We start from the raw sequence: 15,591 nt of genomic DNA, 5'->3' as shown, positions 1-15,591 counted from the left end.
TAACCTAGCACCTTACAGCTATTTAGGTTAGCAGCACACTTAGGTTTATTTAATTAAATAATATTATTCCTATGATCTTATTCGAAGTCAATCATAAAATAGTCAAAGACACAAAGTAAATGACCTAATAGTAACCTATCTTAATGACAAACAATAATCAAGGCAACTATGGAATAATAAAACTTAATTAAACAACCTCAAGTACACATACGCATCAACTCAATATAATTAAACCTTTTACTAGTTCATAAATCCATAACGATAAATAAAACCCAAGCCAAGATCAAACGTCAACAAAATTTCATCATAAGCCTAGGCGGTCTAAGGGTTTAGCCAACAACCATATTCAAGACCAAAAGAAAGTAAATATGTTCAAATAATAAATTCATTACTAAAATAATAAATTCAAACCGAATAATAAGGATTCTTGGATGAGTAGGTGTTGAACCCGAACACCAATGCGCTTTCTCTTTCCCTTCTTCTGTTCTCCTCTCTCTTTGTGCCTGCCTCCCCTAGCGATTTCCCTCTACCCCCTCGGGTCTGCTCCAAAAAATAATGTTGCTGTCTTTTTATTAAATCTTTCTTTCTTAGAGTTCACGTCACCTTAGCCGACACACCAATTCCTCAAAATATTAATTACCCCCTCAGTATTATGGGCCTAAACCTTTTTATGATTAAACACCAATCTTTTGTGGGCTTCAAGTTTTCGTTTAGGCTTAACTTAAACATGAGGCATGATCATCCATTCAAACAGGCCCAACATTGCTCCTTAAGTATTTCCGTTTATAACCATACATTAGTTGAACCAATTTGTTTCTTTTAATGGACCTGTAACAAGATTTAAAACAATAAATCATTGTATTAAATAATATAACTTTTATTTCGATCCTATAAAAATCACAAACACTTAGCTTAAAGCAATTTCTGCTCATTCATATTATCAATATTAAAGTTTTTAATAGTAATTATCTGAATAGTAATTAATGTTGAATTGTTTCACTCGTATTAGCTTGTTGCCTCTTAAAACCGTTAAAAACTCACATATGAACCACCAAAAACAATAGTCATAAAAAACCTGGCTCAAAAGTAATAAAAGTATAGGAAACATTTATATAATAATATGTATATTTTAGACCACATCAATGTACTCGAAATTGAACATAACTCAATTTGCAATAAAAAATTAAAAATTATAAAGAAGTTGGCAAAATTTTACCAAAATCTTAGATTTTTTAAAAGCTGATGAACACACGTAATAAAAAAAATGTTATAAAAATACTATATAAGAAAATCAAATTCAAGATTACCGTGCGACACCTTCACCACGAATTGAGCGTTGGCAGCACATGACGCTTCGGTGCCGCGTAGGACCCCACAGGCCACATCCTAGCAGAGTTACATTGTACATAATATGTCTAATGAGCATATTGGCTTCCGTACGTTAGAATTGGTTTACCTTTGTAAGCTTTTAATTTTAAAAGTGATTCTGATTAGATCATATTCATATATGTTGGCTCTTTTTTAGCTTTCAAGCCAACTTTCTGCTTGTTTTTCTTGAATAATGAAAGCTTTGAGTAGCTTCTGTCACCTTATAATTGGCTATTATAAGTGTGGTCCAAAATAGCAAACTTTATTGCACCAGAAAACTTCCTTTATAAGTTATAAACATGTATTCAACTTTAAAGTGTTTTAACTCAAGTCATTGCCTTTTAAACACAAACCAACTAGCCTTATACAAGTAAATCAAACTGACCCAACTCCCACTCAGATAATGAGATTTTACTTTAGTGAAAAGGTCAGAAACCAGATTACTTTAGAAAACTGACTCGGCTACACCACACAAAGTTTTCTATTTGTTACTTTTGGTTAAAGGCAACTGCTTTGCGGATTACAAATATGGATATTGTGGAGTAACTTTTTTACCAAATAAGTGTACTGCAGCAATTTATCATATATTTCTTTATGTTTTCTTTAAATCTTAACAATCTTCTAATCAAATAATTTTTTTTTCAACCACCCAATATACTAAATTTGTATTTCTTTTCAGTCAACCTATAAAACACCACCATTTAAAAAAAAGTAGCTTTTTTCATAAATAACTTTTTAGTTAAAAACTCCATATTTGCCAGTACTCAACATGGTCTAGTATTAGAAGAAAGTAAAACCAAAGAAACAAAGTAGGACTGAAAAGAAACTAAAAACCTAAAGGAAAAAACGTTGGATATTCAAAATAAAGAAAACTAATCATCAATAGCATAATAGGATAAGATAACCATAGAAAGGCCCATCACAAAAGAACATGGGAACCATCATCAATTTACATTTTCCCTAATTACTAACTGTAAGATATTTTTCCTTGTTATCTCCCATTTGACAAAAGGCGGCATGGTCAACTCACTTCTCTGCATATTTAGCCACAGCATCTTCCACGCTATCTGCAAGTTTGACCTCATTGACCAAACGTGACAAATCATTCACAACCTCCACTTTAACGCCTTCTTTAAACTTCTCATCAATTGCAGGTTTTCCCTCCCATGCCTAAAAACACACAAAAACTATAAGAAACAAGTACTACAATAACCCAAACTGTCAAAACACTAAACATTAGTATGAGTGCGTAGCTTACATGTTTCTGAAACCGTTGCTGATTTGCCTTAATTTCCAGAATTTTCTTTTGTCGGTCCTCATAAAACTGAAAGTCATCTAATACACATTGCTTGCCAGAATGCTCTTTGAAAATCTTCATCATCTGCAATCCATGCTCTAACTTCACCTGAATATAAAGTTATAAACATAATGTTAATCGACCTAAAAGCAAGATAAGCAATTATGCATGCAAAATAATTGTGATATAAATTAAACAAAATACCTCTTGGGTGTCCCTGCTATTGGTAACAGGTTTGTTTTCATTGTATTCAAGAACAATGTGCCTCAACAAACTGTTGTGTATATCCTTAACAATATGCCACTTGACAGGAAAACAACCAACCCATTTATCTTGTTGCCAGTAATCTAAGCTTCTGTTAAAGTCAACTGGCCCCACCATTTCAGCCACACCAACAAACTACCCACTTGTATTAACCTACAAGAAGTTGTAAAAATCAAAACTTGATATTGAAAGATATAAATAAGCGTTTTAACAGAAAAATACCGAGAAAAAAAGAAAAACAGGGCATGATTCAGATTTCTGTTGGGCTTCTTGATATGCAGCATCAAGTTTCTTGTTCCCACTTTGTGTGCTGGACCAAACATTGTACTTAATGCTCTTATGAACGTCATCTTCACTATAAGATTTGATTATAAAAAACTTAGCATCTGCATAAGTTTCAGGAAACTCTGCCTGGTTGTATTGCTCACTGTCAGGTGTGATGTTGAACTTTTTAACTTCTTTTGGCTCGTTTTCAGTTGTATTTTGTCCCTTAACAGCAATAGCAATTGGTGCAGTCAGCTTTTGGTTTTTGCTGGTAATAGCCCTAGGACCACGATTAAGCTCATTTAAACCAACACTGTTTTCATTGGTGTAACCAAAGAAACCACTGGCTTGACTTCTAAGTTTAAACTTGTTATCAACAGTTGACCAACCAGAGGCGTTACTCTGTAAATCATAGGCTTTGGTTCCATAACCATAACCACACTGACAAGTGTTTCTATGTTGACCATACGACTTGTTTGAATATATTTGGTTCATTCATACCAACTTGTGAACTCCTTCCATACGAACCATTGGTATTGAAACCTACGTTTTGATATGATGTTGGTCTCATGGGTGTGCTACCAGTCAAAAACGATTGACCTGCAGTTGCGTGTGATGTGACATCACCCCTGCAGTAGCAGAGTACTGGTTGGATTCATTTGTTGGAAATTTGCATTTGATCCTGAAGCATATAGTCGTCGAGATTTTGATTAATTTAAAATGCTAAGGGATTGAAAAGACAATTTTAGATAGCGTAAGGGTGAAAGGTATAAGCTTCGCGGTGCTATTTGAATCACCACTTTTGGTGGATCAAAATCAAAACCTTTCTTTATTTCAAAAACCCCTTACTTGAAGAATCTCATCTATCTATTTATTAGGGTTTCTATCTCAAATCAAAACCCCCTTTTTTCTAGGGTTTATTATTACTCTATCTTCTTCTTATCCTATTTTTCAAGATCCAATCTATCCCATCATGGCCGCCCTTGCTCCTCCTGCAGCAGATCGTATCCTCTCTTCACTTATTATTACTATTATTGCTCCATCTTTATGCATATGATGTTATGAACAATTAGTTTTAATTAAAGTGGATTTCTTTGACTTATTTTTCAATAGAAGCTGCTGATTTGCTGAAAAACTTATCACTGGAAGCTCAATCCAAGCCTCTGGAAGCCACAGAGCCTGCTAAGAAGGTTAATTATTCAACTCTGATTGTTTACTACTTGCTTACATCATCAGCAGACTAACTAATCATGCTGTTACTGTACCTTGCAGCCAACTATTGATTCAGTGGACAATAATAATAATAATAATAATAATAATAATAATAATAATAATAATAATAATAATAGTCAAAGTCAAACTGTTGACCGGTCTTTGACTCCTTTGATCCCATATCTTATGGATCCAACTGTTGCTTATTTCCCCAATGCTTATGCCTCATCTCCCTATTATTATGGAGGTTTTATGTTTTACAAATTTTAGTAAAAACTGTTAATAATAACATCTTGCAGTTAAAATAAACTATGATGAATGTTGTATGTTAGGTTATGATGGGACTACCAATGGCTGGGAAGACTATTCAAGATACTTGAACCCTGATGGACTTAATACATCTCATGTAAAAACCATTTTTTTTTGTAACATTACAGTTTCTATATTATTATTATGTTTATGCTGATAAATATGTGTTTACTGCTAGGGTGTTTATGGTGACAATGGGTCAATGATGTACCCTGGTTACGGTTATGCACCATATGCACCGTATTCTCCGGCCGGTTCACCTGTACCAACACCGGCCCCTGACGGGCAACTTTACGGAGCCCAACAGTATCAATACCCGAGCCCATATTTCCAGCCCATGAGTCAACCCACTGTCCCGCCTAAAGGCGATGCCACCAAGCCTGCAGCGGCCGGTCAATTGCCATTGACTGTTGACAATGCAACTAAGGGAAACACGGGATTTGCTTCGGTCAGACCGGCAGCACTTCAGAATCCAGTTTTTAACTCGAATGGAACGTATAATCGAGGTACACAAAGCGGGTTTCAGTGGTTGGATGTCCCGGTTTATTCTAATGGTCAACCTAGGAACAATACCAGTTCTGCTTCTTTAACAAATGCAAACGGTTTTGCATCAAAGAGTCAGACTGTTCGCCCTCATTCTTCGTTTATGGTATGTTTATAAGTTATAACTTGTTTTGTTTGCAATCTTTACAATAGACTTGTAAATGAATTGAACAAACACGAATTGAGCATGTTGGTTTAAGTTTAACGTAACAAACGACTGAACACGAACAGTTACACTGATATGGTTTTCTTGTTTTTGTTTGTTTGTTAACAATATAAATGAATGATTCACTGACATAAACAAACAAACATAGCTGAAAGTGGATGAACAGACACAACTGAGTTAAAATAATTAAAAGTAAATGTGAACAATTTGTTGGTTGTGAAGAAGTTATTAAAGTTGGACTAAATTGTAATGGGTCTAGTTTTTTTAATTAGTATCGCAGCTAAGGTAAACAAAAAAACATTAATACATGCAAACTAACGAACTCAAAATGTTTGTTTGTTTGTTTCATGTTTGCTTGTTTAGTTTATAAACAAACATAAATGAACTTGATGTTGAAACTGAACACTTGATTCATTTATGGGCTTACTGCACAAATCAAAAACTAATAACTACTGTGCTTAAAGTTAGTTTCCCTGTTGTTTTTGGTTTGCTTTCTAATGTTATGTTCTAATTTTAATTTGTTATGTTTATGATATATATGTGTTTTGTAGAATTCAAGACCAATGAGTGGCACAAATACAACTGGATATATGAACAGAATGTATCTGAACAAGTTATACGGGCAATACCGGGGTGCATACGGGTCGGGTTTCGGTTATGGGGCAAGTGCTTACTGGTCACCAAATGGGAACAGTTGGTTGGCATATAACAGCACTTACAAACCTCGCGGAAGAGGAAATGGTATTTTCGGTTATAACAACGAAAGCAGTGATGGACTGAATGAGTTAAACCGGGGCCCAAGGGCCCGGATCACCAAGAACCAGAAAGACCCGGTTCTAGTCAATGTGACCGTTAAAGGGCAAGATGATAGTTTACCAGTTAGCGATGTTGTTGAGAAAGATAAGGCGTGTGAGGTTCCAGATAAAGAGCAGTACAATTTGCCAGAATTTCCTGAAACATATACAGATGCTAAGTTTTTTGTTATTAAATCATATAGTGAAGATGATGTTCATAAAAGCATAAAGTATAATGTTTGGTCTAGTACACAAAATGGAAATAAAAAACTTGATGCTGCATATCAAGAAGCCCAACAGAAACCTGAAAAATGTCCAGTCTTTCTGTTTTTTTCGGTATGTTTTTATCTACCAATTTGATTTCAAGAAATCACTTTTACGCCATTTGGTTTATTTAAAATTATGATTTTGTTTAACAGGTCAATACAAGTGGTCAATTTGTTGGTGTCGCTGAAATGGTGGGGCCGGTTGATTTTAATAAAAGCTTGGAATATTGGCAACAAGACAAATGGGTCGGTTATTTTCTTGTTAAGTGGCATATTGTTAAAGATGTTCCAAACAGCTTGTTGAAGCATATTATTCTTGAATACAATGAAAATAAGCCTGTAACCAATAGCAGGGACACCCAAGAGGTATATACATTTATCTATATCTATATGCACACCTTTGTTACATATTATGATTTGTTATTAAGTTATTGGTATATGTTAGTAATTTATGTGTATGCTTGTTTAGGTGAAATTAGAGCAGGGGTTGCAGGTGATTAAAATATTCAAAGATCATGCTAGCAAGCAATGCATATTAGATGATTTTGAGTTTTACGAAGAACGACAAAAGAGAATTCAAGAGAAAAAGGCAAAACAACAGTTTCAGAAACAAGTATGTGCCAGTGCGACATTTACCAAGCCAGTTGTTTAATGCTGGTTGTTTGCATAGTTGCTAACAATAATGTTGTGTTTTTATAGGCATGGGAAGAAAAATCTAGCATAGCCGAGAAGAATAAAGAAGAGGCTGTTGCCCCTGATTCAGTCAAAGAAGAGGTCAGGTTTACCGAGAACGGATCGTCTGCGGTAAATGGAGTTGCGAATGGATGCTAAATTTGCAAAATATGAAAGGCTATTGATATTTTAGAAGGGGGTGTAAAATAGAAGGGTTGATAATCTGAAGCCCAGTCTGTAGTGTCTTTAGTTTTTACTGTTTTTTGTTTGATGTCTTTTTTTCTTTTTTGGTTTTGTGGGGTTTAATGTTTTAGTTGGAGTAGTGTTATACCGCCTTGTAAATCTGGCTATGATAGGACAGTTATAGTTTTGTGGTTTGCTTTGGAACAATGAGCTAGAAAGGCAGGGTGGTAAGTTGGGTATTGCAATACAATTTGTTTTAATGTTATGTACAGTTGCTTGTGTATTTTTCAATTTTCATAATCTAACAAGAAGCAAAATAAGATTGAAAGGTATAATAACATTAAGAAGCTCCAACAGGAATCTACAAGAATGTTGGATCAGGTACACACAAGCATCAATATTTCGGTTAACCGGTCTATGTACATGTTTCTGTGACAGCGAATGAAGAAATAAATCTTACACTGGAGTTCACTGATCATCTTCCCTTCCACCACCACTACCTTCTTGGCCCGTTGACCCCGACCCTGACCCCGACTCAGACCTGTGTGAACCCGATGGGTTAATAATCAAATGTGGGCTCATGACTTGAGTTCCCGGTGTTGATGTTGATGTAAACAAGCTGTTAAATGGCCACGGAAATGTGACCGAATACCGCCTTGCATTGCCCGATTCACCACTCTCACTCCCGGGCCCGGTTAGCATGTTGACTCGACTCCCTGACTCTCGGTCTCGTTCGTGCTCACGCTTGAGTTTTGATTCATCAGAAGGCAACTGGTACCTACAAACCGGACATGTACTATGAAGATCTAACCATGTTATAATGCATACACCATGAAACCTATGTTTACATGGCATCTCTTTAGCCTCATTCCCGCCCTCGAAATCCTCCAAACAAACCGAACACTGAAACAAATTATCCAAATCCACCTTGATTTTAACCGTCGGCATGGTCTCCACCGCCTTCTTCTGGGCCGGTGGAGTCCCGTATCGGGCCGGACTGTTCTCTGCTAAATGCTGCAGCAGTAACTCCATGTCTGGCCCGACAAAGTAATCACCTATCGACCCCATCGGTTGGTTCTGTGGCGGGCCAGACATGGAGTTACTAAACGGGCTCCGGCCCGCACCAGCGCCCTGAACGATGATCCTTGGATTAAAAGGATTGATGACAACAACACGCTCGCTTTCACGCTCTCTTTCCCTGTCAGCATTACCATTACTAGTATTATCATCATCGTCATCATTATCATTATCATTATTATTTTCATTTATTATCCCGGTGCGGGTCCCGTGAACGAGTTGTAGGATGGTGGCGGGGCTGCGCCGTCTCTGCCTCATAACCGACTGCATTTCCCTATTTAACTCCGAACCACCGCCATCCGCGGGTTGATTAGCGGGCTGGATTTGACGGAATCTGCGGGCCTGGTTGTTTCGGGGAGGGTTCGGGTTGCTCATCAGTCGAAGCAAAATCGGGGCCAACAATGAGAGCGTGCGGTCGGATTCAGAATCCACCGCGTGGTGGTTGTGATTATTATTATTATTATTATTATTATTATTATTATTATTATTATTATTATTATTATTATTATCAGTACTCCTGGAAATATCCAATTCTTCGACGAATCCACCGTGACATAACGAGCATTTAATCGTTTCAACCTCCATGATGGTCTCGACTGCCCTGGAACATTCATAACACCAGTATCCCGTTGATTGACTCCCTTCTTCCATCTGCATTCATCAATAATATTATTATTTTTATTACACGAACGAACTGATTTTCTTATTCGTGTTCGTTCGTTCATACAAACGTGTGACAAACATAAATAAATATATTAAAGTGATGAATGCTATTAGATAATTAAAAAAGTTAAGTCTAATACAATACAAGCGTTAAAACACCCTATCCAAATCATCAAAGCCATCCTTGGTATAAAAATCAACATTTAATTTAAAATTTTAAAACTAAACGGTTCTAAATATGAAAATCAGATTATTCATTTGAAATTAATATTAGTAAGTTGAATGGATATTTACATACGTAACCGAAGAAACAAACAGATATAAATAAACGAACATTGATATAAATGAACGAACATAATAGTAATAATAATAATGTAAACCTGATATGGTCCCAAGAAATGAAAATGGTGGGTGGTGGTGGTTGTTCTTGGGATGGGATGGGATGGGATGGGATGGGATGTTGTGTCCCCCTCTTTTGGTTTGGTTTGTGAAATGGAGGGAGGGGTTTGTGTCTGTCTGGTTGAAGATGGAAACGCTAATTTTGTACATAAAATGGGAGCGGTAGAAATCACACAATCATATTTAAATTTTGTACACTAAATCTGGACCACGTGGCATGTATAATATAGACATATGAGAACATGTTTATTTAACCGGCTGAGGTTATAGATAGGGCTTTTCTCGAGTTGTATTTAAGTTGTGAAAATGTTAAATGGGTTGTATAGAGGCTGATATCCTGTAATAAAGTTAACGGGTTCAACGGATTGTATAGATAGAGTTGGTAAATTACATATACTATAACTTTGTATGTGGTTGATCTTTTTGACTTTATAATGACATGAAACGAAATGTATTGTTAAATGGGTTGGACATGTCAACCCAACAATGGTTTGTTTGCTAAATGTTCTAGACTCGTCTTACCAAACTTGCTTATTTTTATATTATTGGGTACATTCATGATCTTATATTATATCAAGAACTATCATCATATCTTACATTAGGGGTGTTCAGCAATCGGTTTAAAACATTCGGCCGGCCGGCTTCAAAATTTTCAAATCGTAATGAACGGTTTGGCTTGTGGTTTTTATTGAAAACCGGCCGTAAAAAGCCGGACCGGACCGTAGGATTTATTTATATATAAATTTTATATTTTGATATTAGATTTATATAATTATTTATAATATATCATATGTTTTAAAAATTGGGCTTCTTGTCTTAGCCCACTATAAGATGCTAGTGTGTAATTTAGCCAACTTTACTAAAAGTCCAGTATCCCGTCATGTTCTAGGCTAGAGATGCACAAAAAAACCGGGTCCGGACCCGACCCAACGGTTCCTACCCGGAACCGGACCCGATCCTACCCTACCCGCGGGTATGGACAGGGTATTGGGTTTCCCTCTAAAACTGGAACCAGAACTGGTGGAACCGGTTCCACCAATACCCGGTCAAAAACCCGGCTGTACCCTACCCGAAACCCGAAAAAAAACCCGACGGAACCGGTCAAATACCTGACTATACCCGGAACCGGTTCCTACCCGGACCCGATTTTGACTTTTGTTGACTATACCCGGTTCCGATTCCTAAGAATACCCGGTTTGTGCACCTCTATTCTAGGCTTAAATTCTGGACAATATGATTAATTATGGGGAACTTGCATTTTGGTTATTTTATTTTTGGACAGCTTGAAATCTGAACTTGTGAGTTAGAGTTTAAGTTTTTGACAATAACATATTAATGCCTATACCGTGAAACCGGCCGGAGCCAAACCATTAGTAACGGTTCGGTTTTTATTTTCAACGGTTTGGCTTCGGTTTTTGATTAGAAAAAACCGTACTAACGGTTTGGCTTACGGTTTGACCCAAAAAACCGTCAAAACCGGACCATAAACACCCCTATCTTACATATTAGATTAAAAAAACATATTATAGAAGATTATACTTAAATAAATATATGAAATAACCATTAAAAAACAACCAAACGATTTACAATGAAGTGGCAGGTAAGCGAGCAACAAGCTGCGTCGCAACCCCCTTTTGGATAGCAAATCCAATTCTACTAAAAACAAAGTTTTGGCTCTTATGGGCCGATAAATTACTATGCTCGACTTTCTGAACTCTGTTCAGAAGGTGCACAGCATCCGGAGCTAAGACACCAAATGTGTCAAAGGCGAAGGGGATAAACACGTGTTGATCCTCCAACCAAGCTTTCTCGTGTTTAACAACCTTGCCCGATGCCACCTTCAATGCTGTCTGGCCTGCTACAAAACCATTTTCCCTAAGATCAACAAGAGGGGACACTCCTGTGAGATCCATACAAGCGTGTTTACCCCCTACCCACCCAAAAACAAGAATATCGGCCGGTCGTAAAGTAGATCTTCCTTCAAGAGGATCCGTAAAAAAGTTTACGGGGCCTCCTTTTTAAGATTATACTTAAAATTGTTATATACGTTATCAAGATACTTATCTGTATAACTATATCATTTATTATAAAAAAAATTGGATGACTTTATTCCCTTGGAATTTTTTAAAGACGAAAACATGCTTGTAACTTAACATAAGATGTAACATGTCATATTTTTTCTCAAAAAACACCGATCGAAAGCAAACTTTTTTTTTGAAGCAAATTAGGACAAAATTTGTTATTCAAGAATAGATTTGGGCTTGATTAGCTCAGAAATGAAACCTTAGGGGCTGTTGAGAAAACGCCAATACTGAAAAAAAAAAGGTGTAAAAATCAGGTGACCGAGAAACGAAGGTGGAGAAGATGATCAGCGGCGATGATGTTAACGGCGGCGAGGGGACGGCGGAGAATCAGCAGGTAGAGAAGGCGTGGCTTAGCTACATTTCAGAAGATCTGCCTCGTACGGTTCAGGAATCCGCCGATTCAGCCCTTCGCTCCGCCCGCTCGTTGCAGCACACCTCCTCCACTCAAGTTCGATCTCTTCAGGTTATTTATTTCTTTATCTGCTTATTCGCGTGTGTTTACAGCTTTCCGTTTATTATTTTGAAACGGCTAAGACCTGCTTGTTTGGGAATTAGGGATAGCCTATATAGACTTAAACACCATTATTTATATTCAGATTCAATTCGATTCAATACACTGTTATTCAATAACATGATTTCAATTTTAATTTTAAATTTGCAAACACCTGTTTATTTGACAAACTATTTTAAGTTAGAACAAGCCTTCACTAGGAGAACACCTTTGTCCACATACTTATTTGACTTAATGACAAACATCTGAGGCTTCATCCGTCATCACAACTCGGATAGTGTCTTTCTATGCTGTTTTAAATGATCATGTAAGGATTTTAATGTATTATCAGTGACGGTGCACCGTTTATCTGAAAGGTTCTAGTTAAGAGAATCAAAGGCTTTTGTGAAACCTACTTTGAAGATTAGAAGGTGTTTGCTCAACTTTGAAGATTAGGCTTTTATGTAACAGCATGACATTCAGATTCAACACACTGTTGCTCATCAAAGTTTGATTACACTCGCTAGTTATTCAATAAAATGATTTGAATTTGAATATCATAAGCTAAGCACCTATTTGAAGTTTACAAGTTGTTTGTTCAACTTTTTAGCTCAGACGGCTAATTAATTTGTTGTAAGAAGGGCTGCCCATAATCTGCCTATTCTTAACATATGCTGAGTGTGTGCAGCAGTGCGGTTATTAATAGGATGGATGTTTATCTGCAAGAATTTGATGTGTTGCAAAAAATGTGTTCTATTAGAGGTTATAGGGATTTAATCGATAATCTAAATTTGGAAATGTGATATACATTGAACTTTTCGTATGTGTGTTGCGTTTATGCTTGTCTGTCTCTTTGCATATTACTCCAGTGAGCCTTGTTTCATCTGCACAATGATTGCTTTAGTCATTGATCATCTAGAATCTAATCTAAGGCTCTCAGCTAGTATTAAGCTTGATGTTTTTCTATTGAATAATAACCTTTCTCTTAGATATTTATTCGTCTCCCCCAACTAGTTTATTTAAGGTCATTTCATATCATTTGAATGAGTTGTTATTGTGATCGGTAGTTGTATAAATATGCAACCTTTTTACCAAGTAAAATGTAAAGACAAAGCTTTAAATGTGTTCCACTGTATGCATCCATAACTCCCTCTATGTATGTGCCGGATGCATTCTTTTTCATTTTAACTTTTTGTGTTAATTATTTTTTTAGCTTCCATTTTCTTTTACATGCATGCTGTGCTGTTGTGATTTCTAATCCTTTATATATTCTTAAACATGGTAAGATTCTTTTAACTTGTTTAAGTTTTATAGCTCATGTTTATCTTTTCAGGATCATCTACTTCAATACACATCACAATATAAGAATTATGAAGATTTAGTCTTCAGTAAAATCAAAGGTGACTTTTTATCTGAATTTGCTTTTAAACAACGAATTACTTTCTGTTATTTTCCATTGCAAACGTTTCCTGAATTTTTTCTCACTTGGCCTTTTTTGGTCATCTGTCATCCTTCTCTCATACTTTTTGTGTTAACAGATCAAGTCAAAGTTGCAAGAGAACATTCAACTTTGTCTGCCGGTGTTGCAATTACAGCCGGTCTTCTCCTAATGCGAGGTGACCAAAAAGTTCTTTTTTTCTTTTTCCGTCTTTAACTTGTTACATAAGGGTAGCACTGCTTATCGTTCTTTTCTATAAAAGTAAAGCTAAAAGTCAATTTTTCCAACATAAAGTTATATTTATGTCAACCAAAAGCCAGTTTTTTCAATTAGCACCTGAAAGTATGATTCAATTTTCTGAAACCTAAAAGTAGTGTGATGCAATGTAGAGTAAGATTTTGCATCTTTTGAGGTCTTTGTTAAACGTGTTGGTTCTAGTTCAAATGCAAATATCATTATTTTGTGTATTTATTATATCCCTTGATTTCTTGCACACAGGCCCTAGAAGGTTCTTGTTTCGTCGTACATTGGGTCGATTTCAGACTGAGGAGGTATTTTATACTGGCATATTATTAGAGGTTGCATGATGAGTCAAACGGGGTTGGGTTGAAATGGGTCTTTTTTCATACAAGTCAAATTGGGTCGGGCCGGGTTGATCCACGAAGGCCTTTTTTTGTTCGTCGTTTAGTTTTTCTAAAGATTGTTAATGCTTTGATTGTTATTGCAAAAAAAATATTATTACAATAATAATAATAATAATCTAAATCTTTGAATATTGTTGCATTAGAAATAGACATATGTTGACTTTCAACTTGTTCGATTATTTCCATTTCAAGTATTAGTTTTTTGTTTCACTAGTTTGATATAAAACACAACCCAAATCAACTCATTCACTAGTAAATGGTTGAAATTGTCCTTGCTACGTAAGATCCATCAGCGTTTCAAATATGGCCAATTTAATATTGTGTCTTTCTTCTGAAATGTTTATTTGTTATGATTTATATTCAGGCACGGATTGTGAAAGCTGCAAACAACGTACATGATTTAACAGTTTCGGTTCAGTTAATGAAGAAAGAGAGTGAAAAGCTACTTGAAAGGGCTGCTCTTGCTGAGAAAGGGATGACATATGGCTATAGTGAACTAAGGTATTCTCAAATCTCATGAAAATTTCAAGAATTTTCACTTTGTAATGTTTATCTCACGCAATAATAATCTTGCAAACTATTTAATTTTGTAGGAGTACTGGAGGTCAGATTAAAAGTCTTGCTAAGTCGGCTCACAAGGTTGAATGCCAAGCCAACGGTAAGATTATTACCCCACTGAAAAGTGATTGGTGTGACCTAAGCAATTAACTTTATAATGGACATCCAAACACCTGGTAAAATAAAGTTTTGTGTTTGCAAGAAATATGTGGTTACCTGATATCTTTTGCTCTTTGAACAGATCTCGTGGAGGATTTGCGAGAAATTCCTGGTCGAGATGCTTTGCGACTGCGAGGAGAGGTAAATCCATCACTAAAACATCTTAACTGTGTAAAAGTTGATCACAAAATGACAACATATTTATGAAATTGGCTTCTAAATCCCGGGTTCCACTTTTATCGTTCAGGTTGCTAATATGGCATCAACTCTAAAAGATGAGAGACTTGCTATGAACAAAAGGATAGCGAAAATATCCGAATTGGGGATTCGCATATAATTCAGTTCGCGATTATGTTGCGTCATTATTTCAACATTTGGACTCACCAAGATTCTCTCATGGTTATTTGCATCTTTGTTTCGGGAAATGAAACTGACGCTTCATAGCTTGTAAGTTCTGAGTTTGTTTTGATCGATATTTAGTGGTGTTAATAATGGCTTGCTGATATACATTCAGTCTTGCTTACAAATCTTAAACAACTATACATGCCATTATTTTTGCTTCCCTTAATCTTGTTATAAGATTTTAATATTTTATGACACTCAAAATGAAAATGGTCAGATAAAAAACCATACCACTCTGAATCCAAGTGAGAATTGTTACAAATAAACAATTTTGAGGGAAACTATCACATACATCAAGTCAATCTTCATCTTATAAGACATATAATGGGTGTTGACGGT

General features: G+C 36.0%; 3 protein-coding genes and 1 pseudogene across 4 annotated transcripts; 2 read left to right on the top strand and 2 right to left on the bottom strand.

Moving 5' to 3' along the window:
* Positions 1–2,361: 2,361 nt before the first annotated feature.
* On the bottom strand, positions 2,362–3,688 carry LOC143575205 (YTH domain-containing protein ECT4-like; annotated as a pseudogene). The gene is made up of 4 exons (XR_013142728.1): positions 3,152–3,688; positions 2,870–3,082; positions 2,627–2,773; positions 2,362–2,538 (listed from the first exon to the last, which is right to left on the bottom strand). The product of XR_013142728.1 is annotated as a YTH domain-containing protein ECT4-like (transcript).
* A 478-nt stretch (positions 3,689–4,166) lies between these two features.
* LOC143575192 (YTH domain-containing protein ECT4-like) lies at positions 4,167–7,394 on the top strand. The gene is made up of 9 exons (XM_077059625.1): positions 4,167–4,197; positions 4,307–4,383; positions 4,466–4,652; positions 4,738–4,811; positions 4,893–5,363; positions 5,975–6,553; positions 6,637–6,849; positions 6,953–7,096; positions 7,183–7,394. Exons 1-9 carry the CDS (start codon positions 4,167–4,169, stop codon positions 7,312–7,314), a joined length of 1,908 nt encoding a protein of 635 aa, XP_076915740.1. The 3' UTR covers positions 7,315–7,394.
* A 412-nt stretch (positions 7,395–7,806) lies between these two features.
* LOC143575204 (E3 ubiquitin-protein ligase SIRP1-like) lies at positions 7,807–9,066 on the bottom strand. Its single transcript, XM_077059633.1, has one exon. It carries the CDS (start codon positions 9,064–9,066, stop codon positions 7,807–7,809), a length of 1,260 nt encoding a protein of 419 aa, XP_076915748.1.
* Positions 9,067–11,841: 2,775 nt separating this feature from the next.
* LOC143575191 (RGS1-HXK1-interacting protein 1-like) lies at positions 11,842–15,250 on the top strand. The gene is made up of 8 exons (XM_077059624.1): positions 11,842–12,024; positions 13,385–13,451; positions 13,590–13,667; positions 13,988–14,040; positions 14,498–14,634; positions 14,727–14,791; positions 14,933–14,991; positions 15,098–15,250. The coding sequence occupies exons 1-8, from the start codon at positions 11,842–11,844 to the stop codon at positions 15,185–15,187; spliced, it is 732 nt and encodes a 243-aa protein (XP_076915739.1). The 3' UTR covers positions 15,188–15,250.
* The last annotated feature ends 341 nt before the right edge of the window (positions 15,251–15,591 follow it).

This window comes from Bidens hawaiensis, unplaced genomic scaffold (genome assembly GCF_021521415.1).
Source record: "Bidens hawaiensis isolate Kalapana, Puna unplaced genomic scaffold, B.hawaiensis_p1.1 tig00027305_1, whole genome shotgun sequence".
Lineage (NCBI taxonomy): Eukaryota > Viridiplantae > Streptophyta > Magnoliopsida > Asterales > Asteraceae > Bidens > Bidens hawaiensis.
Note: the sequence above shows the minus strand (reverse complement) of the source record. Positions and strands in the feature narration are given on the sequence as shown.

What these genes read in the sequence shown, in the direction of transcription:
- LOC143575192 (XM_077059625.1), top strand. Translation starts at nt 4,167, where the DNA reads ATGGCCGCCCTTGCTCCTCCTGCAGCAGATC. An exon ending in ATCTCCCTATTATTATGGAG is followed by an intron (nt 4,653 to 4,737) that starts GTTTTATGTTTT and finishes GTTGTATGTTAG; the next exon opens with GTTATGATGGGACTACCAAT. An exon ending in GCCCTCATTCTTCGTTTATG is followed by an intron (nt 5,364 to 5,974) that starts GTATGTTTATAA and finishes TGTGTTTTGTAG; the next exon opens with AATTCAAGACCAATGAGTGG.
- LOC143575204 (XM_077059633.1), bottom strand. Translation starts at nt 9,066, where the DNA reads ATGGAAGAAGGGAGTCAATCAACGGGATACTGGTGTTATGAATGTTCC.
- LOC143575191 (XM_077059624.1), top strand. Translation starts at nt 11,842, where the DNA reads ATGATCAGCGGCGATGATGTTAACGGCGGCGAGGGGACGGCGGAGAAT. An exon ending in CGGTCTTCTCCTAATGCGAG is followed by an intron (nt 13,668 to 13,987) that starts GTGACCAAAAAG and finishes TCTTGCACACAG; the next exon opens with GCCCTAGAAGGTTCTTGTTT. An exon ending in GGTTGAATGCCAAGCCAACG is followed by an intron (nt 14,792 to 14,932) that starts GTAAGATTATTA and finishes CTCTTTGAACAG; the next exon opens with ATCTCGTGGAGGATTTGCGA.